General features: G+C 47.8%; 15 protein-coding genes across 15 annotated transcripts; 7 read left to right on the top strand and 8 right to left on the bottom strand.

The window, feature by feature from the left end:
• Positions 1–250: 250 nt before the first annotated feature.
• Positions 251–1,286, bottom strand: N7447_006691 (histidinol-phosphatase; the record flags this gene model as incomplete). The annotated part of the gene is made up of 3 exons (XM_057230953.1): positions 251–487; positions 540–1,076; positions 1,128–1,286. The coding sequence occupies 3 exons, from the start codon at positions 1,284–1,286 to the stop codon at positions 251–253; spliced, it is 933 nt and encodes a 310-aa protein (XP_057086043.1).
• A 721-nt stretch (positions 1,287–2,007) lies between these two features.
• N7447_006690 (holo-ACP synthase) lies at positions 2,008–2,490 on the bottom strand (the record flags this gene model as incomplete). The annotated part of the gene is made up of 1 exon (XM_057230952.1): positions 2,008–2,490. One exon carries the CDS (start codon positions 2,488–2,490, stop codon positions 2,008–2,010), a length of 483 nt encoding a protein of 160 aa, XP_057086042.1.
• A 717-nt stretch (positions 2,491–3,207) lies between these two features.
• On the bottom strand, positions 3,208–3,653 carry N7447_006689 (ATP19 family protein; the record flags this gene model as incomplete). The annotated part of the gene is made up of 3 exons (XM_057230951.1): positions 3,208–3,262; positions 3,360–3,487; positions 3,606–3,653. 3 exons carry the CDS (start codon positions 3,651–3,653, stop codon positions 3,208–3,210), a joined length of 231 nt encoding a protein of 76 aa, XP_057086041.1.
• A 672-nt stretch (positions 3,654–4,325) lies between these two features.
• Positions 4,326–5,670, top strand: N7447_006688 (uncharacterized protein; the record flags this gene model as incomplete). The annotated part of the gene is made up of 3 exons (XM_057230950.1): positions 4,326–4,474; positions 4,728–5,268; positions 5,338–5,670. 3 exons carry the CDS (start codon positions 4,326–4,328, stop codon positions 5,668–5,670), a joined length of 1,023 nt encoding a protein of 340 aa, XP_057086040.1.
• Positions 5,671–6,384: 714 nt separating this feature from the next.
• On the bottom strand, positions 6,385–7,706 carry N7447_006687 (isocyanide synthase family protein; the record flags this gene model as incomplete). The annotated part of the gene is made up of 3 exons (XM_057230949.1): positions 6,385–6,819; positions 6,897–7,291; positions 7,361–7,706. 3 exons carry the CDS (start codon positions 7,704–7,706, stop codon positions 6,385–6,387), a joined length of 1,176 nt encoding a protein of 391 aa, XP_057086039.1.
• Positions 7,707–8,084: 378 nt separating this feature from the next.
• Positions 8,085–9,542, top strand: N7447_006686 (uncharacterized protein; the record flags this gene model as incomplete). The annotated part of the gene is made up of 3 exons (XM_057230948.1): positions 8,085–8,341; positions 8,395–8,995; positions 9,051–9,542. 3 exons carry the CDS (start codon positions 8,085–8,087, stop codon positions 9,540–9,542), a joined length of 1,350 nt encoding a protein of 449 aa, XP_057086038.1.
• Positions 9,543–9,877: 335 nt separating this feature from the next.
• Positions 9,878–10,705, top strand: N7447_006685 (uncharacterized protein; the record flags this gene model as incomplete). The annotated part of the gene is made up of 1 exon (XM_057230947.1): positions 9,878–10,705. The coding sequence occupies one exon, from the start codon at positions 9,878–9,880 to the stop codon at positions 10,703–10,705; it is 828 nt and encodes a 275-aa protein (XP_057086037.1).
• A 655-nt stretch (positions 10,706–11,360) lies between these two features.
• Positions 11,361–13,343, top strand: N7447_006684 (isocyanide synthase family protein; the record flags this gene model as incomplete). The annotated part of the gene is made up of 6 exons (XM_057230946.1): positions 11,361–11,421; positions 11,459–12,034; positions 12,107–12,370; positions 12,424–12,545; positions 12,600–12,990; positions 13,273–13,343. Coding segments are annotated over 6 exons (1,485 nt in total), but the record flags the coding sequence as incomplete, so codon positions are not given.
• A 245-nt stretch (positions 13,344–13,588) lies between these two features.
• Positions 13,589–13,831, top strand: N7447_006683 (uncharacterized protein; the record flags this gene model as incomplete). Its single annotated transcript, XM_057230945.1, has 1 exon — positions 13,589–13,831. The coding sequence occupies one exon, from the start codon at positions 13,589–13,591 to the stop codon at positions 13,829–13,831; it is 243 nt and encodes an 80-aa protein (XP_057086035.1).
• Positions 13,832–15,288: 1,457 nt separating this feature from the next.
• On the bottom strand, positions 15,289–17,691 carry N7447_006682 (putative mucin family signaling protein Msb2; the record flags this gene model as incomplete). The annotated part of the gene is made up of 1 exon (XM_057230944.1): positions 15,289–17,691. The coding sequence occupies one exon, from the start codon at positions 17,689–17,691 to the stop codon at positions 15,289–15,291; it is 2,403 nt and encodes an 800-aa protein (XP_057086034.1).
• A 2,918-nt stretch (positions 17,692–20,609) lies between these two features.
• On the bottom strand, positions 20,610–21,189 carry N7447_006681 (uncharacterized protein; the record flags this gene model as incomplete). Its single annotated transcript, XM_057230943.1, has 3 exons — positions 20,610–20,717; positions 20,826–20,975; positions 21,025–21,189. 3 exons carry the CDS (start codon positions 21,187–21,189, stop codon positions 20,610–20,612), a joined length of 423 nt encoding a protein of 140 aa, XP_057086033.1.
• A 1,527-nt stretch (positions 21,190–22,716) lies between these two features.
• On the top strand, positions 22,717–23,073 carry N7447_006680 (uncharacterized protein; the record flags this gene model as incomplete). The annotated part of the gene is made up of 2 exons (XM_057230942.1): positions 22,717–22,883; positions 22,905–23,073. The coding sequence occupies 2 exons, from the start codon at positions 22,717–22,719 to the stop codon at positions 23,071–23,073; spliced, it is 336 nt and encodes a 111-aa protein (XP_057086032.1).
• Positions 23,074–24,006: 933 nt separating this feature from the next.
• N7447_006679 (uncharacterized protein) lies at positions 24,007–26,403 on the top strand (the record flags this gene model as incomplete). Its single annotated transcript, XM_057230941.1, has 2 exons — positions 24,007–26,124; positions 26,179–26,403. 2 exons carry the CDS (start codon positions 24,007–24,009, stop codon positions 26,401–26,403), a joined length of 2,343 nt encoding a protein of 780 aa, XP_057086031.1.
• Positions 26,404–26,853: 450 nt separating this feature from the next.
• N7447_006678 (Acyl transferase/acyl hydrolase/lysophospholipase) lies at positions 26,854–27,300 on the bottom strand (the record flags this gene model as incomplete). The annotated part of the gene is made up of 2 exons (XM_057230940.1): positions 26,854–27,033; positions 27,073–27,300. 2 exons carry the CDS (start codon positions 27,298–27,300, stop codon positions 26,854–26,856), a joined length of 408 nt encoding a protein of 135 aa, XP_057086030.1.
• Positions 27,301–27,633: 333 nt separating this feature from the next.
• Positions 27,634–27,942, bottom strand: N7447_006677 (Zn(II)2Cys6 transcription factor domain-containing protein; the record flags this gene model as incomplete). The annotated part of the gene is made up of 2 exons (XM_057230939.1): positions 27,634–27,761; positions 27,795–27,942. 2 exons carry the CDS (start codon positions 27,940–27,942, stop codon positions 27,634–27,636), a joined length of 276 nt encoding a protein of 91 aa, XP_057086029.1.
• Between the last annotated feature and the right edge of the window lie 20 nt (positions 27,943–27,962).

Below are 27,962 nucleotides of genomic sequence, written 5' to 3'. Positions count from 1 at the left end.
CGTACAACATAGGATATGATCTGCATAAGGGGGAACTCGTTTGTGAGTACCACATGGTCGAAATGGGTTGAATCTCGTACAATATTATGTAGAGATCAGACTAAAATATTCTCCTATTTGTTCCCTGAATGCCCCGCGGGCAATGGGGGAGAAAGCGAGATGATAACCCGCTGTTTTCTGACCTCGGGATAGTAGATACATCAGAGAATAAAAAGCAAAATCCCATCAATATACAGCATAGATCATTAAATCATGACCAAAATGCCATCTTTCTCACGTCCTCCACTGTAACCTCCGCAATTTGCGTCTTGGGGAACCGAGCATCGGGCACAGGAGATGACCCCGACGCTCCCAATTGTAGATAATGCAGCGTTGAAATACCAGCCCGATCCAAAAAGTCAAGCACAGGGCGGAAGTTCAAAGCAACCTGGTCGACACCATGACTGTCATCAGACAAACAGAAGCGACCCTTGAGCGCCACAAATTCCTAAAATCATCAAATTAGTCGCAAGATACATAACGAAAGACTGCATTATTACCTTGCAAATCTCCGCCTTGGGATATGGTTCAGTCATTCCCTTGCGCAACGCAGCCGAATTGAGCTCCAGCATACCACCGTACGAGGCAATAAAGTCCAAATTCCGTAAAACTTTACTCCAGACACCAGGCCAGGTAGTAAAACTGCGCTCCATATCATCGCTCTTTAGACGAATCAAATCAAAATGGCCCACAACGAGCGGTTTGAGTTGTTCCAACATATCCAGCTGTGCATCGAAGTAGTCCTCGAATAGTCGCTCATCTGTTCCGCCGGCTTGCTCTCGAGCCTGCTCGTACATAGATCGGTCATAGTCGATTGGCATGGTGTGCATGTGGTGAACCGAGCCAATAAAGAATTCAAAGGGAAACCGTGAAAGTGAGCGCTCGATCAAATCTTTGGAGGCGGGTCGGATCCAGTCAATCTCGAAGCCAATGATGATCTTGATCTGGGAGGCATATTTCTTGCGGAGAGAGACTGCTTCCTTCCAGTAAGCAGCTTCGTTTTCTGCATGGGTTTCTTCTGTAGTGCCAGATTCGAACTGAATGATTGGTTAATTCAGAATTCTTGCAGTGCATTTGTCCTTACTCACTTCCTCGGGGTAGAAATCTTCTTTATGGCGGGGCATGTGTTCGGTCAGACAGAAAACTTGCATCTTCTTGTCGATAGCAGTTTTAATAATATCTTCCAGGGAGTTTTGAGCATGGCCAGGGCAGAATTGGCCCGAATGGCTGTGATGCGAGAATGGCATGTTCTATGGATATGTCACTGCGACTGGTTAACACAATATCCGAAGTGAAGACCAAGCTGTGAGAGGAACAGGGATAGGTGTAGATGTTTTATTACTATTACCAGTGACAAGATTTCACACTCACGTTTGTTTAGGATGTCCTACTGAAGAATATGGAATATGCCAGTTACGTCGGGGAGTCAAAAGGTCGAAAGTCGATAGACGATAAGGATTTCGATGCCGCTTTATAGCACAAGGTAACAACTACTCTATAAATAACGATATTTCAATACACAATTTCTTGGACTTTGGACCTTTGTTTTCATGATTGATTCGTTCAATATACGCTTGTATGTTTCTTCCAATTTTCGAGGCTATCCCATCTACTCAGGTTTCGCTGAATAAGCGTGCGAAGTACGGATATCAAACACGATGATGTCCCTAAGTGCAGCGCGTTGCCATTCGAGCTGTAGACGTGCCTTGACGGGCATCACCTAGTTGCAAGCATTGAGCCAGATCCTGAACTAGGTGGCAGATCATGTCAAAGCCTTAACCTTCTCTAAACTCTCCATAGAAAGAGGATGCGCCCCCTCAGGTAGCTCATCAGTAGTTGCCTAGTTCCCCACTGAAACCATCACAGCATGTGTACCAGGCAAGTAGCTGCTCGCCGTCTGGCGCTGAGCCAACTGCAGAAATGCCATGAGGTTCATCCAACAAATCAGAGCCCGATAGACCCAACAATTCATCCAGCAGCCAATACAGTAGCGACAACATACTCCCCATCATGCGAGATCGATAACTTCGCAACCCTTCCCTCACCCGCATCCTTATCCAGTGCCTTTCCAAGATAAACAATCTCAGGTCTCCGACTCACACCCTCGCCAAATCTTCCCCCATCCTCCTGAACCCGGACCATGACATCCTTCCAGCCAATCGAAGCCGCACCAGATGGCGCCGCTTTCCGCGCTGCCTCTTTCGCCGCGAAACGTCCCGCTAGCCAGCGTGTTATGTCTGCTGGCACGGGTGGAGGATGTTGGTGGTGTACGGCACGCGATTTGAGGACTTCGCTGAAGCGCGTGTGGAAGTCATGTTGTTCTTGGTCGCAGAGGATGCGGCGCGTGAATCGGGGGAGGTAGTTGGGTCGGGTGAGGAGGCGGGTTATTCGGGGGACGTGAACGATGTCTGTGCCGATGTTCAAGGTGAATGGGAATGGGAGAGGTTTCATTTTTGAATTTTTGGTTGTTGTGAGAGTGAAGTAGTAGGTAGAAGGGTTGCGGCGGAGGTGTTGGAGACTTCGGGATAGCCGTTGAGCGGGTTCTAAGGTTGAGTTAAGTAGGTAGCACCTGGATTGTTTAACTTAGAAGGTCATTGATCGTGTATGGAGGTCGGGTATGAAGATCGCGTGGTTTTTATTTTATTTTAGAGAATGCTTGTTCAATGCTATTTTCCATCTACATCTTCTCGTTTTGCTCTACGCTCCCTCATTGCTACAGCGCTCCCACCGACTGAACAAGCAAGCCGGTCGGAGCTATAGAGAGTCATGCTCATGCTAGAGTGAAAGTCAACAGATGGCTCTTGTCAAGAACAGACTCCGAGCGACCCGGTGGGGGATTGCGGTAAAGCAATCGCACCACTCGTCTTTCTTCTGCGATTGATCTTGCTCAACAAGAACAGACCCAAAAAACCAGTGTCAAGAGGATAATTTTCTATGCAGCGTACACGCCTCCTATGTACAGATCAATCAACCTCATCCGCCGACATCCCAAAATCGGTCCGTGTAGCTCCTGGGAAAAAAACGTGGTCACAAAAAACGACGCGGAAGGGCGGATACACATCGTTGCGCGCTAGAAATGGCACAGAGCGGAGGCAGTTTGTTTGAATTTAGAATCCTAGCTGCTCATGTTCAACCGCTCCATCAATATAAACCGTATCGAGGGGTGGTTTAGTGGCCAGCGGCGGGCTTCTTCTCGCCGCCATCAACCTCCTTCATGAAGTTCCTGTAGGATAAAAAGTCAGTAAGCCGCTCGGGGGCTGATATTGAGATCCAATTTGTGGTCGGCGGTTCTCTGTTCTCCGCGATGGTGTTGAACATACTGGACGAAGTTCTCCTCATCCTTGGAGGAGGCATTGATGGGAGGACCCTGAGCGGTCTTGGGCTTCTCACCACCGGACATGGCGAGCCAGGAACCGGCGAACATGCTGCCGAGGGTGGCCATGGCGAGCTAATGAGAGGGTGGAGAGGTCCCGGTCAACTTTCATGTTTCACAAGTACCCGCACGAAGCGCGAAGAGAAAGGGATGGCGAGCGCGCAGCGGCATTTTTGGAGAGAGGAAAACTTACGACGTGGGAGCCGACCTTCTTGCCGGCGATCTGGTAGTAGACAACCATTTTGTAGGGTTGGAATTGCGGTACAGCGAGAGGTTTAATTGGCAGCGATGTGGACGGAATCCTCAGGCTTGGACCAGACGACGAGGTCGGCACGGATACCGCCTTTCCTTATTTGGTTAGTCAGTTCACATGACTTCGGGACTGTGGATTAGGTAAGGACGCTCGGCCACCCGGCTGTATCCGATATCATGTGACCTCCCCAGAACGAGCGTCACGGGTGCATTGGCATATGAAGATCAATTATAACACGAAAACACCGACAATTTTGGTTGAAACCCGACGAGGGATAACCCTTCGATTGAAAGCTTTGATTATGGACAATAAATGTTGAGTTCAACCTTGAGATATCCCGTAGATTACTTCTACCCCAGATCCCGACCCGGAAGATACCAACAGTACCTCGGAGGGGAACCTCGGGGAGACCTATCCCACAGCTAATGCTGTATATCCCGGCTATGGCTGTGTCTTCCGGCTTTAGTGTGCGGTTAATATGGGAATCTTTTAATAATAACTTGTTTCCTCCCCTGCATAGCTTGTCTTCGTTCTCCTTCACATTTTTTGTTTTATATACCCCTTTCGCCTTGGTTTCCCGTCATTTGGCACGCAAATAAGCGTTGCTTTGTTCAAAACGACTACATAACTCATAACTGGCCATATCATACTACTTTCGCAATGGTTTGGGGCGGTCGTCAACAGGATGAACCTCAGTCTCCCCCGCAGGAGCTGTTGGATAAGCCTGTGGTCCGAGAGAAGCTCCCCGCAAAATTGCAACAACTGGTTGACAGCGAGGACGAATTATACGATGACCTCTATTCCCAATAGTATGTGAAATTTTAACTCTGCTATACTATTGTCTTTTTGGGTCAGAAAATTGTTGTCGCGTACTCGGAGAGTAAGGGAGAGAGCCTGAAATAGAAGGCCGTACAGCGGTCCACGGGTAACTAACTAGTTACTTCCCGGCTTGAGTCGATGACATACTATATATGTCCCACTCCGACTCACCTTGATCAAATCAACGCAACGCCAAGAAAAGACGAAACAGGAACTAACTATGGGCACCTCGATTGACGGCAGCTCGGTCAACTCTACAGACACACCGTTCCGTTATGCCGCATACGCCAATCGCATCCGCACGATCCTTCTGTCCGCCCATCGCTATGTCGCCTACACCTCAGACATCGGCGAGTCCTTCCGTCCGATCGCACACCCATGGCTTGTACGGTCTGCCTACGCTATCTCCTGGTCATACCTGCTTGGCGATGTTGGCCACGAAGGCTACAAGGCTTATCTCCGGAACTGGAACGCACTAGCTCCCACAGGCGAGACATACAAGGATGCTACACAGCCTTCGCAGAACCAGATTATCAAGGGCATGATGACGGGGAACATGACGATTGGCAACTCAGCCGATTCCAAGGATGAGCAACCAAACTGGCCGACCCCCGAGATCCCGCTTGCGGAGGACTACCGCATGGTCATGGCCAAGCGTGCGGTATTCCAGAGTATCGCAAGTATGGGATTGCCCGCATTCACAATCCACAGTGTAGTCCGCTATTCTGGGAAGATGGTTAAGGACGTCAAGGTTGCGTTTATTCGTACCTGGACGCCGGTCGGGGTATGTACCGTTCCCTTTCGGGCGAAAACGTAAATTGGTGAATATGATGTTAAAGACTGTCTGTGATAGCTTGGTCTCGCTGTTGTCCCCTTCCTCCCCTACATCTTCGATCACCCCGTCGACGAGGCCGTTGAATGGGTCTTCCGCACTGGCCTTCGTGCCTACGGCGGCGAAGCAGCCGTCCGCCCACTGCCAGGCAAGAGCCTCCCTCCCCGGGAAGAGGAGGAAGTCCGTGCTGCTGCAGCGGCAAATCTCTCCTGGGATGAGTATAAGGCTGAGCGGGAGCGAGCGCGTGATCTCCGTCGCCATTCAACTGAGCGGGCCGCCAGTGGTGGGATTGTATCGCTGACGAGCTGGTTTGGAAAGTCTGAATCGGAGTCGGATAAGAAGAAGAAAGAATGAGATGAATACACCAACTTCTATTTATCGTTCCGACTGAAGTGCTTTGGCTGCTTCTGTCTCTTGTGTATAGGCACATCTTCCCACCCATTTTGAACAAAATACACACTATCATCATTTTTCTACTTTGCTGTGATCTTCTTGCTCATCTCTTTAGGGATAGTGAGGACCTCTTTCCGATTTGTATCGCTATAGATGCAGCTAGTGAAGACTGTCTTGGTGTCGTATTTCCCTGCTGCTCTATAAGATCAGTGACATAGCCAACGACTCTCGCGAGAAACAGTGAGCGTTACAATATCTTGGTAGACTTCACCGATAGAACCATGTTTGCCCTCCCACTAGCTAGAAATAATAGGCCCAAGCACCAGATAATCAGAGGAAAATGTCTCCTCGGGTGTAGACCGGGATCAGAGAGCCGACTAGATCCCCTGCTCGGACGTCAATAAAAGATTGCCTTACTGAATAACTCAACTCTCCCTGCTCAAAACAACAAAAATGAGGTCTAAATATCCTTCCTAGAACCCATGGTTCCGAATGGAGGAACGTGGGGTACCATCACCTTAATTTGGAAGATAAACCTTGGAACCTTCCAAGCTTCCTTTTGCTCTTTAATTTTACGTTGTTGTTATTGTAAAGCAGCACCTGTCAATGAATTTTGTATTCTATTTTCCACCAACATATGCTATCAACACAAGTGAACAAGTGAAATCTAACCAGTTACACATCATTCGACACTGCAAATCCCTCCACCCGGACTGACTTGGTCTGATACTGCACAATCAAGCGAGCCAACTTCAAGCGATCATCTCTACCAAGCCTCTGAGCTCTCTGGCAAAGGTTCTTCACGATCAAGCCATAATAGTCATGCTGAAACTCCGCCTCTGCCTCCCATTCATACATCGGGCTCCGCTCTCTGAAGTAATAAGGCCGGCCATGCCTCACAACGATCTCGTATAGTTTGCGAAATTCTCGTGATTTTCCGGTCTTAATCTCCCCATTTGACAGTACGACCACACTTGCATGCCACGGCATATCCCCAAATAGGTTACCTTGCTGCAGGAGGGGAATAGAGATCTTATTTCGCCCCAATGAAGGGTGAATCGAGAGACGGATGTATTTTCCAAGTGTGGTGTTAATGACGGCTTCATACGCCTGAGCAAACAGTGAGCCAGGGAGCATGATTTCTAGAAACCCTAAATCGTCAAGTATATCATGACTCTGAAACTTACAATGAGCCTCATGATCATCGTTTTCGCCACATTGGACACCTCAGCCGCGTAGAGCGCCGGGTCGGCCACGACAACAGGGTCAACCCCTTTAGCCCATTTTAGATCCTCTGAGATGCGACTAAAATAGCTCTCATATGTTGTCTTGGTATCTGGATTTGTCTTCAACTCATGTTCAATGTCAAATCTCGGGTCGAAGTATGTGGGTGACATCAGTTTCTCCCTGCAGGCGGGGACGAGACGCAGGTAATTGGCCTTGGGGATTTTTTCACCATCTCCTAACCCCAGCAAGTCCATCAGCCGGATGAACTCGATAGAAGAAAAATGTTTCTTTTGGGCGATTTTGCGTAGCTCAATGCCATAGTCGTAATATTCGTCGTCAGGAACGCCGACCAGATCTACACCGTCAGTCTATTTATTTCACTCTTGGTAATACCCTTCTTAGATGGGGATCAGGAATGCCATACCATTATACACTGGTCCATCACAAATAAGGATTAGTCGCGAACCGTAAGGGTAGACCTTTGAGATCTCCTCGCATAGGTGATTCAACTTGGCCAGACCCATTTCTTCCCCCAGGTCAGCCCCGGCTCCCAGGACTTTGTCCTGGTTCGGGCTCTTCCATGGAAATGCAGGTAAGACCATGGTTATCGGCTGGTTTGCCGTGATATTGGTCTTCAACTTCTCAGACACGGACTCAAACACCCTTCCGACGTCTTTCCGATGGCTATCTTTGCTTGAATGCAAGCAAAACCGCTTGAACACCTCGATAATCTTTTGAGGCACATCATCTGGGGCGTATTCAAATTTCATTGTCAATACAATGCAAAGGAATTCGTGGACATGTGCAGCAGAATAGGGCTGTGTGTTCGGATGTTATTATTATTCCTCCGCGTCAAGATCAATATTGAACATGCGATTGCAGCGATATATAATTTACGGTATTTTATTAAGTCACCTGCACACTTTGAAGGCATTCTTCCCTACAGTAGTACTACATACTTGAACTCTGTAAAAAACCAGAACGTATCTGCAAGCTTTCTGCAGGGGAGCGGGTACATCGAATCCACAACGTAGCACCAGAGGAGTCATATTTTAGAATTCAACTCTCATATACTGCCCACCTTCCACTTTATTTTCCGAGTCTTGGGAGATATTTTCTTTTTGCTCTTTGGAGCCTCCCCATACAACATGGGCCACTTAGACATATCCCAGAGCAATGCGGCCGGAGCATGCTCGACGGCCGTCGGTTCGTCCTACCCAACATCGGCCACTACCTACACTACTCTCACTGAAGTATCCCCCCTATTTGTTCCCCGGGATGCTCAACAACTAGACGAAGACCGCAAAGTTGAGAATAATGAAATCCCCGATGGAGGTCTCGTGGCCTGGACCCAAGTTCTGACTGGACATCTGGTTGTGTTCAATGTATGGGGCTATATCACATCGTAAGGGGGCCTTATCACATCTAATGTGAATTTTACCCATTGACGCAATATAGGTATGGATTCTTCCAGGAATACTACGTTAAAACTCTGAATGCCAGCCCGGCAAATGCGTCTTGGATCGGAGCGGTGCAGATGTTCCTCGTCCATTTCCTGGCCACTTTCTCGGGCCGGGCAATGGACGCGGGTTATCTGAGACCATGTATCGCCATGGGATGTCTCTTCCAAGTTGCTGGAGCATTGGCGACTTCATTTGGCACAAAGTTATGGCATTTCTGGCTAGCACAAGGCATCGTCAGTGGAATTGGCCACGGACTTGTCTTCAGCCCTATGATCTCGCTATATGCGACATACTTCAACTCCAAACGAGTCATGGCAGTTTCTCTGGCTTCTTGTGGGGCAGCAACTGGGGGGATGGTTTTCCCAGTGGTCGCTTACAAGTGTTTCAACAACATTGGCTTCGCATGGACTGTCCGGATCATGGCGGCCATTATCCTGTTCAACGGCGTTATAATTGTCATGTTTACCAGGTCTCGGATTATACCTCGGGGTCCTCCTCCCTGGGTTGATTTCAGCGCGTTTCGTGAACGCCCTTACCTCCTGTTTTCGATCGGCTCATTCCTGATCTTCGAGGGTATTTACTTTGCGTACATATATGTAAGTTTTGATTCCTTTCATATTGCGTTGGCGGCACAATTAACAATATCTACAGATTAGACAATATGCTCAAACTCACACTGGATTTACTGCATCCGATTCACTTCTCCTTCTCGTCCTGATGAACGGTGTTGGTGTTCCGTCCCGCATCGCATCTGCATTCGTGGCGGATCGGTGGCTGGGCGCAGTAAGGACTTGCATTGCAGTCTCGATCCCTTGCGGCATCGCCATTCTAGGGTGGATTGGTGTACACACCCACGTTGGCATGTTCATTTGGGCCACGATATATGGATTACTGGTTAATTGTGCGCAAAGTCAATTGCCCGCTGCCAATGCGTACTTTGGATCCAAAGACCCAGAAAAATCCGGCACGCGTGTTGGGATGATCACCACGATCAATAGCATTCCACTTCTGACTGGACCTTACATAGCAGGACAGCTGATCGCGTTACGGGGAGGCGACTACCTATACGCGCAATTGTTTGGGGGTATTTGCATTTTGACTGGAGCGTTGTTTGTAGTCGGGTCTCACTTTTCGGGGGCCTGAAATTATTGTATATCATTATATTTTTAATAGATACTTATGTTGTGTATCTACTTGTCTTCGAGGATGGCGAATCTTAAGCCTAAATTATTAAATTATACCATCCTTTAGCCACATAACATACATAATATACTTGTTTTGCGTGTTACATTATCTTTGCTGTCATCCTCACATCAATCTATGAATACATTCTCCCTTGTTCATTGCATCAACTGACCTTGGAATAGCCCACCTGAATCAACAAAAAGCGCGACCCTCTCTGTTTCAGAATGGCCTCCCTACTACCACGTTCTCTCCAACTCATCTCACGGGGCTTTTCCAACAGAGTATTACACAAAATGACACTCAGACCTCTCCATTACCACCTTCCATTGTTCCCAGGGTTCCAATTACTGGACGTGGCGGCCCCACTGGACATTCTCAACATCCGCACGCAGTACCCGGACACATCGAGCATCACCCTAACTGTATCAGCCGCAACTCTCGATCCAGTCTCAGTGAAACCAATCCCGCCTGCCAAGGCAAAATGGAGATTTGATCTACCCGCCTCGAACATCAATACAGCTTGCAACCAGCAAATGTTGCCACAACGTACCTTCGCTGACGTGATCTCTGCTCTGAAAGCGGGGGATGTTGCCGACGATGGAAGTGGTGAAATCAAACCTATCGATGTATTGATCATCCCAGGTGGCCCGGGGACACGTCTGAACCGTATTTACGACATCAATACTACATGCAATGAAGTCAAAGTCTCCAACACGCAGGAGGTCCAGGACTTTCTGACTGCGGTTGCGCCCTATGTCCGCCACAGCATCATTACGGTTTGCACGGGCAGCCATGTCCTCTCGCAGACTGGGCTTCTGGATGGACGCCAGGTAACAACTAATTCAGCTCGCTACGACGATATCACTAAACAAATGAGCGAGGTGAAGTGGCAGCACAACAAACGGTGGCTGCGTGACAGTGTTCCCAAGGATGTGGTATCTGGCGGCCTGTCATTACTACCTGGAATTGAAATCTGGTCATCTGCTGGAATCACTGCTGGGATTGATGTGATGCTAGAGTTTGTTTCGGCGCATTATGGAGGTATCGAAGTCGGAGTGGAGACTGCGAAGCGAATGGAGTATCGCTGGGAGCGAGAAAAAGAGGCTTCTTACTTCTTGTGAATGGGGTTGCCCTAAAGAAGCCACTAATCTTATGGATGTTTGGAAATGGAATATGCCCCGGCCTTGGTATGAATATAATTAGGTCATGAAGCTGGAGCGATTTAAATTTGACCTTTTTGACTTCCTGTGATGTATCAGCCTTCAGCCGTCGAAATATTGAGATAGCACGTCGACATGTTACCTTTATCCCTAAAAGCTTTCGCCAAAGACATTTATTGTTTACCCTCTGTCGCGACCTCTCGTGTAAGGTATTCCTACATCGAGCCTAATCGGGAAATGGAATGTGCCCAAATCATGTATTAATAGTCGGTTTAGCAGCCATAAAATCCTTTCAGTGTGAGGGCATTCTTGACTGATCAGGTAATAACGACTTTATCTGCGATATGTTATATCTACTCATATAATTTGTATTGCTCTCCGGGGCTCTTTAATCAAATGCCTAATCGGGACATATGAAAACAATCATACTCTGAGTCATCACTGATTTCAGCACACGTATAGTCAGATTGTGAATAATAGCGTTTTGTCTTTCTTGTGCAACAGCATAGTATCCATTCAAGAATTCACCGAACAGAAGTTATCAGAAGTACAAAAATAACGGGGAATAGGGCAGCACACAGAAGGTTGGACGGCGAATACATCCTAACCCACGAAGAGCATAAGAAACCAGGAAGGTGGCGATAAACAGCCACCAAATTCCAATACAAGCTCTGAGGGTACTACCCCTTATAAATCACGAGTGCATTCGAATAGTGAATTTTACCCCTTCCCAATCCCTAGCTGCAACTCCAACCTCCCCACTCCAGTCTATCATGAACTATATCAAAATGCTAGCACCGACGGTAGTCGAAGTCTCCGCCCATCTAGGCATAATCTCTTTAGATTGCATCACCTCCACCCCAAAGACCCAAGTATCCTTCCTCTCAAACCCACACCCAGTCCCCCCAAAACCCGAATTCACTACTGACACCCATCCTGACGCACCTGCGACATGTCCCACATTAACCCGCCTAAAGGCAGAGGAAATAATGAACATTGTGGAACGCTACGGCTCCCATGAGCGCACAACTGCAGCCGGTGAATGGCTCGGTCGGTTATCGTTCACGCCACGCGTGCAGACACACATCGTAGCCAACAGGGCGATTCCCATGGTTCTACCTGCCTTTCCAATGAAGAGTAACAACCGTATGGACAAGGTACTTGGTGCGCTTCCGGATTTGGGGGATGAGCTTGGGTTGGCACGGTTGGTGAATCTATGCCGGGATATTAAGGCTGTTTACCCGCCTGGTGCGGTTGTTGTTATTGTTACAGATGGGATCTGCTACAATGGTGAGATTAAACCATTCTGTTCATTCGGATACACATACAGGATTTGACGCTAATTTGATTTCTGGATTTAAGATCTTACGGGGATTTCTGATGAGGAGGTATGGGAGTATGGGAATCGACTGCGGAAGATCACTGTCGAGAAGGGATATGCTTGTATTCGGTTCCATCGCATTATGAATATGCTGGGTCTTTACACTGGCGCGCACATTTCCAAATCAGATTATGTGAAGCTCTGTGCTTTATCGAGGGCTGAAGTACATCGACGGTATGGACGGCCGGGATTTGATGTCGATAAGTTTTTGAAAAGCGATGAGGATTATCTGAGAACCTATAATGGTCAGTGCGTGGCTTTCGAGTCTATCCAATGTCACCTGGCTAATCCAATGCAGGGTACGACAAGTTCATGAAAATTGATCTAAAATTCAGCCCAGTGACCAAGGATTGTGCTAGCCCCAAACAATATAAGAAGAGGATCAAGATTATTGCAAAGACAATGATTGTACGCGGGGTGGTAGGTCATCTCGAGAGCTATATAACATGGCAGGTCTGATTTCATGGATTATAGGAGTACGCGGAGCTAGTACGCCAAATTTATCCCGATTCACTGCGTCTCTCCATCCATCCCTCATCAGGGCAGACGAAGCTGTCCTTTCCCCTTATTCCACAGAAGAACTCGTTTTCCATGAGTCCTTGGCACTGTAGTGTCGCAGTGACAACCTCAGGGGAATTCATAACAGCTCACCAATCCGCACATCGACAGAAGTTCGACCTCATTACGAAGAACGGTCAACCATATTTCTTCCGTGAGAGCTCACCACTCTTTAATTGGGATACCAAAGTTGACTTTGAGCACCATTATGAGCAAAACCTGGTCATTAGGGCACAGAAACAGAATGACCAAGGGCTCTCCGACTCAGATTTGGACAAGTTGGCACTTTTGGCAATTCAACAGAAAAGTGTGTCTTTTATCTTTGTATAAATCCGATATTCCGACAGAAATGTTATGTTGGCTTCCATCTTAGGGTTGGATGTATCTAGTTATATGAATGAATCTATGAACTTCCATCTAACCTACAGAATGTAATACGAAAGATGGAACAGCCACGGTAGACTGATATAGCTGACTGAATCCATAGATAGTGCTTTACCTGGATTCTCGGGGTACATTTACTTCTCTTGCTATGTATTTCAATTCCTATGTCACATTTCCTCATAGTCGTATGTCATATATTACATAGAAGGACTCGAATACTCATTGTCACCGATTGAACAGAAGATCGGCCGTGGAACTCCTGCTGCAACGGAATAACTATTAAAGGTGATTTTGAAAAAGTCCTTGTATCGAGTTCAAAGGAAAGGACTCCCGGTTTTCTCTCCACTTTTGATACCCAAGCATTGGCATTTCTGCTCAGCTTTCCAACGCGCATCTAGCTATGACCACATTCATATTGTTCGATTCCTGTTAGAGCAGAGTGCTCATCGTAGAACCCGGATTAATCCACAGGGCAAACGCTTCTGTTCATTGGAGTTTGTGATGGGCAACGGCATTACGATATGGTTAAGCTTCTCTTAGACGGAATTCCTACAAAAGCAGATACTTTTGATGATATGAAGTCTGGCCTGGAGTCTGCAGCGGGCAGGGATGACCTCAAGATGTTTCAACTTCTCAAAGAATACGGATCCGAGCTTGGGGATAAATGCTTTAATGCTTTGGATCATGCGATATACGAAGGTTGTCATATTGTGGTCAAGCATCTCCTAGCACAACAGCCTGCGGGTTGTAGCAAGGAGGGGTGATCTCAAGATATTTGAAATCCTCGAAAGTTATGGGTCCGGGCTTAGCAGCAAGAGCAAGAAGTTTGCTTTAGGGGATGCAATAGGTAATGGTTATTGCGATATGGTTAGGCATATCCTGGACGGAGAAATTCCTGAAGCACATTTCGCTTCTGTGGTGGATAATAGACTTCACTATGCATCATTCAACAGTGCACTCAACATGTTTGAATTTCCCGAAGAATACGGATTCGAGGTCAGGAGGAGCACAAATCTGATCCAAGCAGCCCAAAGCGACTGTCTTCACCAGAACAAGGTTAATACCAATACCACAGGCAGTCAGCTTTTGATGACGCCTCTTCATTTCGCAGCAAAGCATAGCAATATTGACATGCTGTCAACTTCCTTCTCGACGAGGGGGCTGGTATCAATGCCTTAACAAAGGAGCAGGTTTTGTCTCGAGAGCAGATCGTCATTTTGAGGCGCTTAAGCTTCTCTTCGAGAAGGGAGCAAAGGGACACAAACCTGAACGGGATGGAAGGTTGAATTTCCGGGAACCTCAGGGCGCTTTAATCCGCTGTCGTCCAACTTCATGTATTAGCCGAATGTTCACTCCAAATTGATCTATGAAAATGTCACCTGATCCAATGTATGTTATAGCTAAAAGGCCTAGAACGCTCCAGCTCCAACGTAACAAGCCCTATATTACAATTTACAAAGCCCTAAAGACAGGTTTGGAAAGAAAGGAGATCTACTCGTCTCATTCACAGGCTCACGTCCACATCTACAAGGCCACGTGGTACTTGGACACATTTCATACATCTGTACAGAAACACAGAGACGCGAAACAAGAAAAAGCACAATCAAAATACAACACAGAGGGGGAGAGACGTAGAGAGACGAAGGGCAGGGGAAAGAGCCATCGGCTCTGTCAAACGGAAGCCACCCAAACCCAATATTAATGTGCAAGTCCAAAGACTGAATGACCAATGGTTCATAAGAGAGGGCTTTCAAGTGGGAGCCAAAATTAAAGAGATTTCGTCCCAAATTTGGTTGTCCCAGTGCCATTGAAAGAAGTAAAGGGATAAAAAAAGTATTTGGTGAACAAAAGGGGGAATATGTCAAGAAAGAAAAAAAAAAGATAACGCGACACACGCAGTGACGACGAACCGTCGCTCGGAGTATCATGTTGAGAAGAGAAGTGGCCGGTCAAAAATTGCACAAAAAAAGAAGAGATACGTGATATGTGACATGTAAATCCTTGATGGATGATGGACAATGAAAATGAAGTTTTGTGCAGTCTCTCTGCCCCTACCTCTGTCGGAGAGTGGGGAGAGCATGAACGCATCGAAAGAAGCAGTGATCTCAGAAGAAACAAGGGTCTTCGAAGGTCCAATGCCCTCTGATTGTCGTCGTAGGGTCCAAAGGGAGGGGAGGGTGGCGGAAGGAGTGGTTTATACGTCGTGTTGTCAAAAGCATATCTAGTTCCATCCCAAAGAGTTCTCCGCCATAACGGGAGCACTGATCATCTGCGAACGAGCAGTTCCACGGCTACCATGGCTAGGGACACGGCCACCAGCAGCGAACATCGAACCAGCAGCGGAACCTCCCTGGCTCATCTGCTCAACAGTCGAACTAGAGCGCTGGTGCAGCTGTTTTCTCTTGCGGTAGCGGCGGGCAACCCAGAACATACCCGCACCGTAAGCGGCAGCACCGGCCACAACACCGACTCCGATTCCGACAGAGCTAGCTTTAGCCTTGGAGCTGCCGGCAGAGCCATCAGTGTTCTCGTTGTTGCCACTATCTGGGCCATCATCATTGCCGTCGTGGTTGTTACCGTCAGTCGAGTCGCTGTTACCACTAGGGTAGTTTCCAGAGAACTCGAGAGGAATTGTGGGGTCAACCATTGCCATCAATGACGCGATGGATTCGCTAGGCTGATTGTAGAGAGCAGAGTTGGGGTTAACCTTGAGTGCTTGCAGAGCGTCGACCTTATCACGAGGGAAATAGAAGATAGCAATAGTGGCGTTATATGCCGTGTCGTTATAGCCAGTGGTCTTCCAGTTGTAGTAAGGCTCAATAGCAAACATAACTGGGCCGTCCTTAGCAGAGAGCGCTGGCAAAGCGTTCTCAATAGCCTGGGGGGTGTAGTTGAAGATTTGCGTCGAGGACAAGGGAGTCTGTGCAACAAATGACCACGGCAGCTGCCTGTTGAAACCAAGCTGGAGCAAAATAGAGTCGGGAGGAGGCTCGGACACCTCGTTCGATGGGGTAATAGAGCCAGGGAGCGACGGTGCCGTGGGCTTCGCAGACTCGCCGGAGGTCGAGCTCTGGGTGGCGGTCACGGTAGGCATGATAAGGATCGTCGATGGCATCCAGTCGTTGTCATTGGAGGTGTGGGGCGTCAGGGTCGAGGTCAGGGTCTCAGGCTCCACAGTGGGCTTGGCCGTGCTCACTTCTTCGCTCGTCGAGGTCGTCGAAATCGTCGAAGTCGACAATGGATGAGGGGCTGAGGCTGGGTGAGAGGTGGACATGGGAACCTTGGAGCTCTCGTAATAACCACTACCGGAAGCAGAGGTAGTGGTAGTGCCGAACAAAGGAGCCGAGGCAGTGGTAGAACCAGAGACAGTTTCAGATCCAGATGTAGAGGTAGACTCCGAGCTGTGCGAGTGCGGGACGGGAATTGATCCAAGTGTGCTGGTTGGGGTGGGGATGACACCAGTGTTGGTACCTGTCGGGCCAGGAATGAGACCGGTCGACTTAGGCGGCACAAGACTACCACCCGACATGGACGCACTCGAAATCAAAGCAGTGCTGCCAGTGCTAGTAGAGGTGGCACCGATCAGGGAATCCACGCTTGAAATGAAACTGCCGACGAAATCACCAGAAGTTGATGTCGCAGTTCTAGTGGGGGCGGTCGACAGCGAGCTAGTAGCGGAAGCAGGCACGCTGACTGGAATGGTAGGCGAACTAGAAGCGCTCGAGGATACGGTAGCACTTGTGCTATTGCCGGTGGAAGACTTGTCACCTAGGCCCAAAAGGTCAAGGAGATCCGACCCTGAGCTTGTCATGCTCGACGCTGCACTCGAGGATGCGCTGCTGATCTTGTTGGCGCTAGACGGGCCCGTGGATGTCGCAGAGGCGGAGCTGCTAGTTGTGGATTCCCCGGCAAGACCGTTCAATCCTGAGCTCAAGTCATCAAAGAGACCTGAGCTAGAGGATACAACAGGAGTAGAAGCGGGCGAGGTTGTCTTAGTCGATGAGTCGGAGGTGGTGGTCGCAGTCGAAGATGTGGAATCACTCCCAAAGAGGTTGTCCAAACCTGAGGTCAGATCACCAATGGCACTGTCGCTAGAGGCTTTAGTCGGAGCAGGCGTAGTCGAAGCCTTGACTGCTGAGTCGACCACCGATCCCTGCTTTCGTGTGGTTTCCGCATCGGCAGATGGGGCCTCGGAGCTCTTTTTACTGGTGACCTCTGTGCTCGAGCCCTCTGTCTTCTGTGTAGTCGTAGTAGTGGTACCAGTCGGTTCACCGCCAATGATCGTAGTACCAGTGATACGGTGGGTGATCTCAGGGTTCTTGGGGTCGACCGAGATGGTTACGACGACGACTTCCTGTCCCTTCTGGGGCTGAGCGGCGATAGAGTTTTCGGGGGTGGTAGTAGCCGTGGAAGAAACCTGGGTGTTTTTCGAGTTGTCGAATAGACCGTCGAGGATCGAGCCAGGGTCGGGCTCGGCGTTCCTGCGGATTGTTCGCTTGACTTCCTGCGGGAAGTACCAGCGCGGCCGCTGAACGTGCGCTTCAGGCGTATCTTGAGCCACAACGAGCTGGAGACCTCCTACAGCGAGGAAGGCTGCGAGAACGGAAACGGCGTCGGGACGCATGTTGAACAGCTCTGTACGTGATAGCTCCAGAGCAAGTCCAAGGTCAGTGTACAAAAATGCGATAACCACCGTCTGTCAACACCTCATGAACGATCAGGGGGTGGGACAAGAGGTAAATCGCCTGGAATATTTGAGTTTCCAACACAACCAGACTTCGGACAGTTGTAATAAATTCACAACTGCAAGATTATTGTATCCAACGTCTCGATGGCAACCGATGAGACAGACCGAATGGGCGCAAACAATAATTTGACGATAAAAACGAATGGAAAGGGGATTTAGATAAATCTGAAACGACCCCAAAAGGTGAAAAACGAGTGTGGGCTTAGAAAAGCTGTAAGGAGCGAACGATGACTTTCTGTAGAACCGTCCGGGCAACGGGATCAAAGAAAGGGAAAACGGGCAATGCGGGCGACCGATGCAAGGGGAAGTTGGCCCAGGTCAAAAAAACGCTGTTGAAAGTCAACAGGTGAACACAGTAAAAACAGACAAGGGAGAGAAAGAAAGCAAAATGAGTGAATGAGGTCGAAGGATCAGAGAAGAAGAGGATCACTTCATCATCAGGGGGGGGAAGGAATGGGGGGGCGGGACACGTTGTGACAGCGTCAACAAGGGTAATTTACAGTAAATTACGTAGTTTAGTGTATTTAATGAGCTGGTCCGGGCGTTTGGCAGGTGCGTGGGATGTGGCCACGCACTTGCCCCCTGAACGTTTACCGTTGCGCATGTGCAAGCTTGACTTGATCCTATTCCTTATTCCTACAATGTGGAATGTCCAAATAATACATGTACATCTCGATCTGATCTAATTACAAACTTCTATTGTTGTACCATAATACCTATAACTAGCTAATACCTGCTAATGCAAGGTTCATCCTAAAGCCCTCATCTGAAGCCATATAGCTAAGCTACCCTAAATACTAACCTACACAATAACTATCACCAAGACAAAATAGTTAGACAGTCTAGCTGGTACTGTGCACATAGAGGCAATGATGGGTCATGCCATGATAATTGTCTATCGGGAAAAGAATGAGCCTGTTCCTTCTAGGTCGACAATCGTTTGGTACCGGTACATCCGACTAGAGCCCTCCTCGGCCTGTACTCCATACTACAGTATAGAGACTGCTGTATAGGTACTTGAGCCATATTTGGGTTTTTTTTTCCCGCGCCGTGCGACAATGATACCTGGAATATATTCTGGCCATTACGAATATCACGAGTGACGATTGACGATCAACGATGAGATTGTAAATCAATATTCAGATCTAAGTTGAACTACAGAGTATGTTGCACATATATATTGTATCTAATGTCAGATCCAGATTACTATAAAATCCGATGCAAGTATCAAAATTAAGTTCTTTGAACCATTGTAACACAATGGCACTTAATTTACCTCTGCAAAATAAAAACATAGTTATAAGTACGAGGGCCTGGAAAGCGTTTTTCATTTAAGACGATCAATCCATTAGCTCAGAGACTATTCAAGAGGGAGTCTGAGCTAAACCCACTTAAGCCGCGCATCACAATATTAAAAGAAGAAAATACATAGTGTAAAAGAAAAACGCGCAAGTCAGACGATTCCTATTCAAGTTTAGTCCGCAAGGTCTAGCCCGGAGGCGTCCAGCTAAGTGGGTCCTTCCCTCACGCGTTCCTGAGCGTGTCGGGAATCCAAAGTGCGTGGTTACAATTACAATCCTTGTCTTTACTTCCCCCCTACACAGTTTTTCGCCAGGCACCCGGCTTACATTACTATAATCGTTAGTAGATTGAGCCCATCTTGCGCACTTGGCTTCTTCTGGCCTAGATCAGCAAAGTGCTGACTAGCCGCTGTTGAGAGCTCGGTAAGAGGGTTGACATTCTGTCGACGAGCCATAAGTTGGCTCTTTTTGACTCGTGAGATAGATGTGAGTATCTTACTTAGCGGAGTCATACACATCATTAGTTCAATCCACTATGGGAAGTAGGGGATGAGCCCTCAAATTGGATTAAAAACCGGCAGATATTAAGAATGTTTCACTCTATCGAAGCTTTAGGTTTTGTCTCCAGAATAATAGATTAATAAAAACGACCGACACGAACACCTGCTCATAGTTTAGATATTCTACAAAACCTGAATCCGAAGCTGATTGAACTTTCAATTTTTTAAAAAAAAATGACATACACCACGTGCCCCCCCGATCGGAATGGAGGAGTTGGCAGCTGTGATTTCCCCTCATTCTTGTCGTCATTTTCAGATGCTCAACATCCCTAGTGTGTTTGAGATTGTGCCAACCAATGCCAAATGGTGTGAAACCAATTAAGTCGGGAAACCCCCTCGTTATCTTCACCAAATTTTGTTTTCTTTTTTTTTTTTTTGTTTTTGTTTTCCCTCTTCTTCTGTTACTACAAAGTCTTGCCTCTTTAGCTTTGTGCAAGGGCTTGTAGCTGCATGCTGCATGAAACCTCATCGAAAAGCCTTTAGAAATGCAGGAACCGAGCATACAATCTTATGCGCGGGCCACAATCCGTGGGTTTAATTCTGGTTGACTCAGCCACATTCTCTTTATTTAACAGATCCCAGGTCAGGGTTTTTGGCTTGAAGACAACAATGACAACAATATTAAAACGTCCATGGGATCTTCTCAGTACTCCGTATTTAAGAGTTTTATACAATATACTTCCAGAGGCTCATCAACTGTACCACGGACGAGTGTAAACGCTATCCCTGTTCCTGAGTGCTCCAGCTCCAGTCTCCACCCTTCATCCTTGGTTTTGGCCAGTATTTCTTGAAATTTTCCAAACAAAGGTTACAAGCAGTCAATGCCGACCATATCGTAATCTTTCCATACATGCTGTAAATTATACATAGATCATGTGACTCGCACATTTCATTTTGCCAGGTGTAGTTGTCTGCCTTCTCCACGTCCAATTTCTCAAAGTCTAGAACTGCGTCCATTGCTAGGCTTTGTAACCAGGCCAGAACACTCGATTTCGACATCTGATCCCTTGGGAAGGGACTTGACGGCAATGCAAGTACGCACCTAGAAGGGCATAGTGAGAAACGGTTCAGAAAATAATGAGTGTCAAATTCCAAACGTCCATGGAATTTGAATATCTTTTCTCTTGGTTTTTGATCGGAGATTACGTACCGGCTTAGGATCCGAGAAGAAAGTAGCGTAGACTTCGTTCACAGCCGAGAAATCAGCCATATCGGTGAGGAAGATGTTGACTTTGATTGCGTCGTGGAGACTCGATCCTCCAGCCTCGAGGACGGCATTGAGGTTGCGTAGGATTTGTCGCTGTTTGCATGTCAGAAATTATATACATCAGATATCGCGCCTCTCATACTGTTCGGTCCTGGATGGTTCCCTCCACCATTTCACCCGTGGTCGGGTCTACTCCCAACTGGCCAGAGCAGTAGACGACGTTGCCGACGACCAGACCTTGGGATAGGATTGGGGGCGGGAGAGGTGCGCCCTTAGTGCTGACGGCGGTACGTGTTGGCTTGGACATCTTGTGGGATTTTGAGTCGGAAATGAATTGAGTTAAAAAGCAGAATTTGTTTTGAGTGTTCAAATTATTTGGCCCCCCGGGGATTCTGTGGGGATTCCCGATAACGTCCTTTTCCCCCACAGTGACTACCGACCGACCTCGGAGCACTCCGATGGGAATGATTATGAAAGATTTTCATTTTCAACGTAATTTAGAATAGATAATTGTTTTCTATCAAATATGGAGAAGCAATTTATACATGTTGGGTTTATATATCTCGAGTAACAGGCCTCGGGAGATATTCTCTTTTGTCCCCTCCAGTTTTTGCTATAAATATCTTTGATTATTTTTTTTATCTCGAATGTCTCTGGAGAAATTGATGATAGCAAAAATCCTGGTGGTTGAAACTAATTTGGCCAAAAACAAACCACTAAGCAGCGCTCTCCATCAGTGCAATTTCCTGGCCCTGTTGAAATGTTGTCTCAACCTCGACTCGCGCACCGCTAATCCAAACGACCCCGCCGCTCCAGGCCCTAGTACTATAATGCCGAAGAGAAGTGTCAAATCAGTTTTTTGAAAACTATTGCAGACATTCCTCCCTTGATGCGAGATAATGCGAGCTCCAACCCAACCCTGCTAGACATTTAGAGCCACAAGCCACGACTGCTCTGTATGCTTGGCTAGATCCGTTTCCCAAAAAGGGAAATGACCGGCTGCCAATCCTAGAAAATGGGAACAGATAACGAAAAGGAAAGGAATTAGAAGGGGGGTTGCAAGGACAAGTGCAATATACCCATAGTGTGACCACGTGCTGGCTTGCAGCCGTGGTGGGATAAACGATAGGAAAGGACAGAGTAGTGTTGCGATGATCGTAGCAAATATTTCCATGGCTTCGCTTTTGGGGAGGGTTGGGTCCCGTAGTTGTTTACTATGCTGGATCGCCAAAAAGAGATATTGAGGCTTTACAAGAGCGGCACTGATGAATTGCCAGAGTATGACGAAGAGTAACTGACTTATCTATTAATTAGTTTGTGACATACAGTGGATGCGATGCCATTGGTATACACATACTATTTCAAAACGTAGGATGTCACCTCTGGCTCTCGATCAAAACCTAAATATTGCTATAAGCGACAACAAAGTTGATATCAAAGAACAATATTCGAGGCCCAACAGATTATTGTTGCCGCGGGTTTCGTCAAATGCAGTCACTGGCGTCGTTTGGTAATCCAGCACCTTGATCCCCGTGTAGGTCATTCGCATAGTGCGTCCATCTGGAAGATGACCCGAGGCGACAATGGTATCGAAATTGTCGAACATCTTCCCCCGATACCCGATGAGCCCCCAGATTGAGTGAACACCAAATGCTCTTAGGATAAGGAGGTGGTATGGTATGCGACAAATCATTTCGACGATGGGTTAGATGTGATACAGCCGACCTTTATCTCATTCATTGTGCATTGCAAGCCCCCCCCCCCCCCCCCCCCCACCCACCCCAAGGACTAGCAGTATGTATGGCCCAACTAGGTTTGGTTCACAGAGGAAAACATGGAGATTCTGGTACAGAAGCTGGCCAAGCATCCCATTTGTGGATCAGCGGTATTTGGTGAAATGTGGCGGACTCGCACTAAAGCGCAGATGATATCTCCCTCGAAGAAGTTTTGGACCACTGGTGCTTTGAACGGACTGCAATGGCAGGCGACGCGATCCATAAGGTATGAAACCCAAAGCATCAGACACTCGCTCGCTGCTCTGTATAAGCGAGAACCTTCATGTCTGATCATTTCAGGTAACGCCCAACTCAGCCCTGTACGACTGCACGCCTATGGAAGACGTCGTCATTATTACCAACAAACTCCACGAGCTGCTCACTGGGCATCCGAACAAGAAGCCCACAAGCGTTGAAATCAGTGCTGTAATGCAATCCTACCAGAATTCCCGATTGAAGAAAGAGAGGGGGGGAGAGAGTCAGGGCCATTGTGAAGGTAGGTGAGGACCTGACGCGGCTCCAGGCCTACGATGGGTGGTACTTCTACATGAAGCGCAAATGTGGTTCACTCCATGGATCGGACCTGACAAGATGGCAATCGGCATTACTGTGTTGTGCAATATGGGACCGAAGTTAAATTCGGTCGACTTTCCCGAACAGAGAGGGCTACTAGGGTCAGGACACCATTCCTGCGGAGGCTAAGAAAAAATGCGAGGCAAAGAAAGCGAATATATTATGACTGAAGGGGTCTTTACGCTGGGGTTGGAATGAAGAGGTGCAGTCGTTATGGCCTTTGCTTGCTAGGTTCTTGTGCCTTAATTCGACGCTTTTATAGATTTTGGCTAGGGGTGTGAGCTATGCGTTGCCCGGGCTCGATATTGTTGCATGTCAAAACATATCACTTTCCTAGTCTTTGTTTTAAACCATTGTCTATTTTATTCCACCAGTAAATTTGTGTACATGAAAACACCTGGGCATATAATGAAGTGTGACGTCAATGCTGACATAACTTTGTGGGGAAAAGGAGCCGATTGGCTGAAGCCCCATGCTGATCCGGAGTCCTCTGGTCCTTCTTCCTTTATTTTATCCTTCTCCCTTCCTTTTCACTTCTTTCGGTTGTGAGATCTGAGATCTGACATCAATCTTCTTGTCCAATTTATTCTAATCATCTTTTATAAGGCCTCTGCAGGACAGACTCGGCCAGGATCAGCACCCCCTCATATCGCTGTACTCCACAAGTGGATCCGATCAACAACGGGAGCCATTGACTACTGCGAGAATCATCAGACTTTCAATAGCCTGGGATAAGCAGCACCTTGAGCTTTGACATACAAGTTCGGGTATCCATCATGAGTTCCTCAGTCGCAATGTCAATCAGAAAGTCAGGGCCTCGAATCATTCGTCCGGCATCTTCCCAATTGGTGGTCACACATACTTCAGATCGGAGTATATGGCGATGTGCACGGCACGGTCAGGGAGACAAGGCAGAACGTATCTCAAGAAGTTTCAACAAATATCAGCGATACCCTCTATACAGACAGCGAAAGCCCAAAACTCGCCATGACAGCAATGCTACTCCCAATGATACACACTCAAGCTGGAGCTGGGCAGTCTGGCGTTACCAGCCAAATTTCTCCGAACTCCCGGCTGGCCCAGAGAGAAGGCTCTGGGGTTCAGATTCAGGGCAGATGTACAAGCGCATGGAGTTGTTGAAAAAGTACATAGAGGCAGACCCTTACAGAGCCGTCTTTGGGCGCCGAGTGGACCCCCTTCGAAATTTCGGAAAGAATGACACTCCTTTGAACGGTTTTCTTCAGTTGCTTTCCAGTAAGGAAAAGTCATCTAGTGATAGACCGAGAGTGGACAAGCGGCAAAAGAGAAGTGACACCAATCATGCTGGACTCCAGTACGACCCTATCAGTGGACGTATGGTGCCGATACCATCGTCTACTGCGCCTAAATCAAGTAACACGGAACCAAGAATCAATATTCACAAAGCGGTTGACTGCCCCCCAGGCACTGAGGTCGAGGCAAATTTCGCTCGCAACCCCAATTTGGCTGAGGATGGACAATTCCAGCCGGGAAATATGGGACAGAGCCCCGAAGCCCCGTCGAGCTCACGGTCAACAGTTGACTGCCCTCCGGGCAGCGAGCTAGGTGCACTTTTTACCTCAACACTCACCGATGCGCAGGGCAGGGTTCAAGTTTCTCAGGAGACCGAACGAAAACCCCATGTAAACATCGATTGCCCCCCAGGAAGTGAATTGGAAACATTGTTCGTTTCTGAATCTATTCCTTCTACGCAGCCTCAGCCGGGCACATCCAACGTCAACGCAAACACCAATAAACCGAATTTGGACGCTGGTATGACTGCGGGCACTAACGTGGAATGCCCCCCGGGAAATGAGCTGGATGCAAAGTACATCTCTGATCCCACCAGCCGCTCTGTCCAGAACTCTCCGTCTGCGTTGGCGACACAACCCCTGGACAAGCAAATTTGTATTTCCATTGATTGTCCACCAGGCAACGAGCTGGACGCAAAGTTTTCTTCTGGGCTTGCTAGTCTCAGTCTCGAGTCCGCCGGTCTTGTCCATCAAACGACTAACGCAGCCCCCATGACAAAATCCCAAGAAAGTTTTGAATGCTCTCCAGGTAGTGAGATTGAAGCACATATTTTATCAGAGTCGGCCAGTCAAGAGAGTACCCAATCGGGAGCCCATACCTCTATTGATTATCCTCCTGGAAGTGAACTAGACGCCAAATTCGCCTGCAACCCGGCTTCAATGAAGGGAATACAACCACAGCCAGAACTAGCTTCTAGCCTTGGTACATTCAAGATAGCCAAGGATAGTGTCGACTGTACACCCGGGAATGAATTAGAGGCAAAATTCGTTACGGAGATGGCGAGGGCCGAGGGTCCCAATGAGAATGAGGACCTGGGTGCTTTGGATGCTACTGACACTCGGTCTCATTATGCTCCTTTGGAATCAAAGGTGCAAGCTAGTTCGCTAGATTTCAATGCTTCCGAAGACCGCGTTGGGGACTTCATTCTCCAAAGCCAGAACCTAGCTACTGAAAATAGAGAGCAACCAGATGCCTCTCCTTCCCCTAAATTCCATATTCTTGCTTTGGATACGTCGACCTCGCAAATCACAGCCGCGCAAGCAGACTCATTCTTCGGTGTCGACGAAGATAGTATGCCAAGTGAAATCCTGTCTCGACTGCACAATCCTGCCAAGTTCCTGCCCTATTTCGAGAAAATGCAATACAGTGGTTACGAAATTGCAACTGGCGGAGGCAACATCCTTGTGTTTCGAAAGTCTCAAAGTACTCCTCACCACACCCTCTCGAAAACCCCAACAGAACAAGAACCAGTAATTCACACCGAGATTGCCAAACATCTTCGGCATGACTCGATGGACTCTGCCGTCACATACCCCGGAGCCCCCTGGAAATCCACCACTGAGGTGAGTAGACAGTAGAACTGTCTATTCAGGTGGCTTCCTAACATGTTGATTTAGCTTCCGCCAGAAACCGGATCCTCTAGCTCCGAGCCGAAACCAACCACAACATCTGAGTCTTCGTTTCGCAAAGCAGGCCGCACAATGCTCGTTGCAGGCACAGCTACGGCAGCAACATGCTATGCTATCGGAGTTATGACCGAGTTCTTCCGCACCGGCGTAAAGGATGGGCGTAGAATTGATGGGTTCACTGTATTTGAGTCAGATCGACGTCATCGAGAGTAGGTTTTACCAATGGCAGTTTTCGGGTTATATCTCGTGAGTATACGATTATTGAAAGTTAGTCATTGGAATTTGAGTTCTACACTAGGAAATTGTCATGCAGATTTGATGGGTCTTATTTCTTCTTCATGCGAACTCATGTATCACCTGTCATTTTCATCTTGCGAGATGTTGAAGTCCCGTACGCTAGATCCAGATATGGAATGAATCTCCAATATTGATTACGATTCTTTGATTGTCATGCTACCACTAGGTCACCTGCTGTTAATTAATAGATACTAAACTACACTTAATCTTATCTCGTTCCTTTGTCCTTTGTGCTCATAAGCATGCTGGGGTACTGTCCCTATATCTTTGTAAGCCCATTATTACAACATTATCGTCAAACTCAGACACAATAGCTGCTGTAAAGGAATATCTAGACCTAATTCCTTGAAGATCCAATTCCGCAACTCAGCGCCAATCATACATAGACCGGCTCTCTTCTTCAAACTCGTTCATGCCGAGCATCCACATGCGAGCAAGCTTTGCAATAAAGTGCTCACGCACAGCCTGAACCGCATCGATAGATTTTAACCCTTGCAGAGAAGATAAATTACTCTGATTCCCACCTTTAGCAGACACATTCTCACTCTAGGACTTCGTAGCCAAAACAGTGTGATTGAATCGTACATCCGAGGCCCAAAAACTGTCGACGTCACCTGCTTTCTGTGCCGCTTTAGCGAGCTTCATTGGATGTAGCCTAACAACAATGTGGTCTGAAATTCCTTCCCGAACCTGCTCAATTATCACAATCTCAAAGACGCGGAGAGCTTCTTCGTCAATGCCATACATCCCCTTGCATCCGAGTGACTCTTCGAGCTCGTTGTTCTCCGCGGTCACCCCAACTCCGAAGACCATTGGAACCACGATCGAGACTGAATTATGCCGGTGAGAACGATGGTGTCGGGCGAGGACATTTAGGTAGCTGTTTCCAGTGGCGTAGTTGCTTTACCCTGGTGTTCCCGATACTCCAGATACAGAGCTCGTTGTCACGAAGAAATATAGCGGGAGATGGGAAAGGGCTTCATGCAGGTTCTTCGTGCCCGTGGCCTTTGGGTGTACAGATGTTGTCCAGTTCTCATACGACATATTGTGAGATGATCCATCCTGTAAACCGACACGTCAGTTATATCATCAGCACAAGTTATACAGCGGAGGAATAGCTTGTCCGCAGTACCATAACGGCATTGATCACTCCCCGGATAGTTTCCGCCCTTGGTAGCTACAGTCGTAGCCAAGGCGCGTGCAACGACCACACTTTAGGTCTGCCCGATCACACCCAACCTTGCCTGGTGCTTTTACTTCAGCTATCTGCTTTTCTAGGGTTGGAGTCGGATTCATAAAGCACTTACGCTCCCGACAAATATCACAGGCCAATCGCCCAGGGGGGTGGGAGTTCTCTTTCTTGGTCATAACGCGGGATTGGGGCTTCCGACGTTCTCGCGCAAACTCCATGGAAGGAGAGCTGGAATCAGATTCTTCGGTGTATCGCCGAAGCATTGTCAAATTTGACCTTGGTG

Source organism: Penicillium robsamsonii (assembly GCF_028829455.1).
Source record: "Penicillium robsamsonii strain IBT 29466 chromosome Unknown utg000003l_segment0_segment0, whole genome shotgun sequence".
Classification (NCBI taxonomy): Eukaryota; Fungi; Ascomycota; class Eurotiomycetes; order Eurotiales; family Aspergillaceae; genus Penicillium; species Penicillium robsamsonii.
The sequence above is the reverse complement of the archived record's forward strand: the minus strand, read 5'-3'. Positions and strand labels throughout refer to the sequence as shown.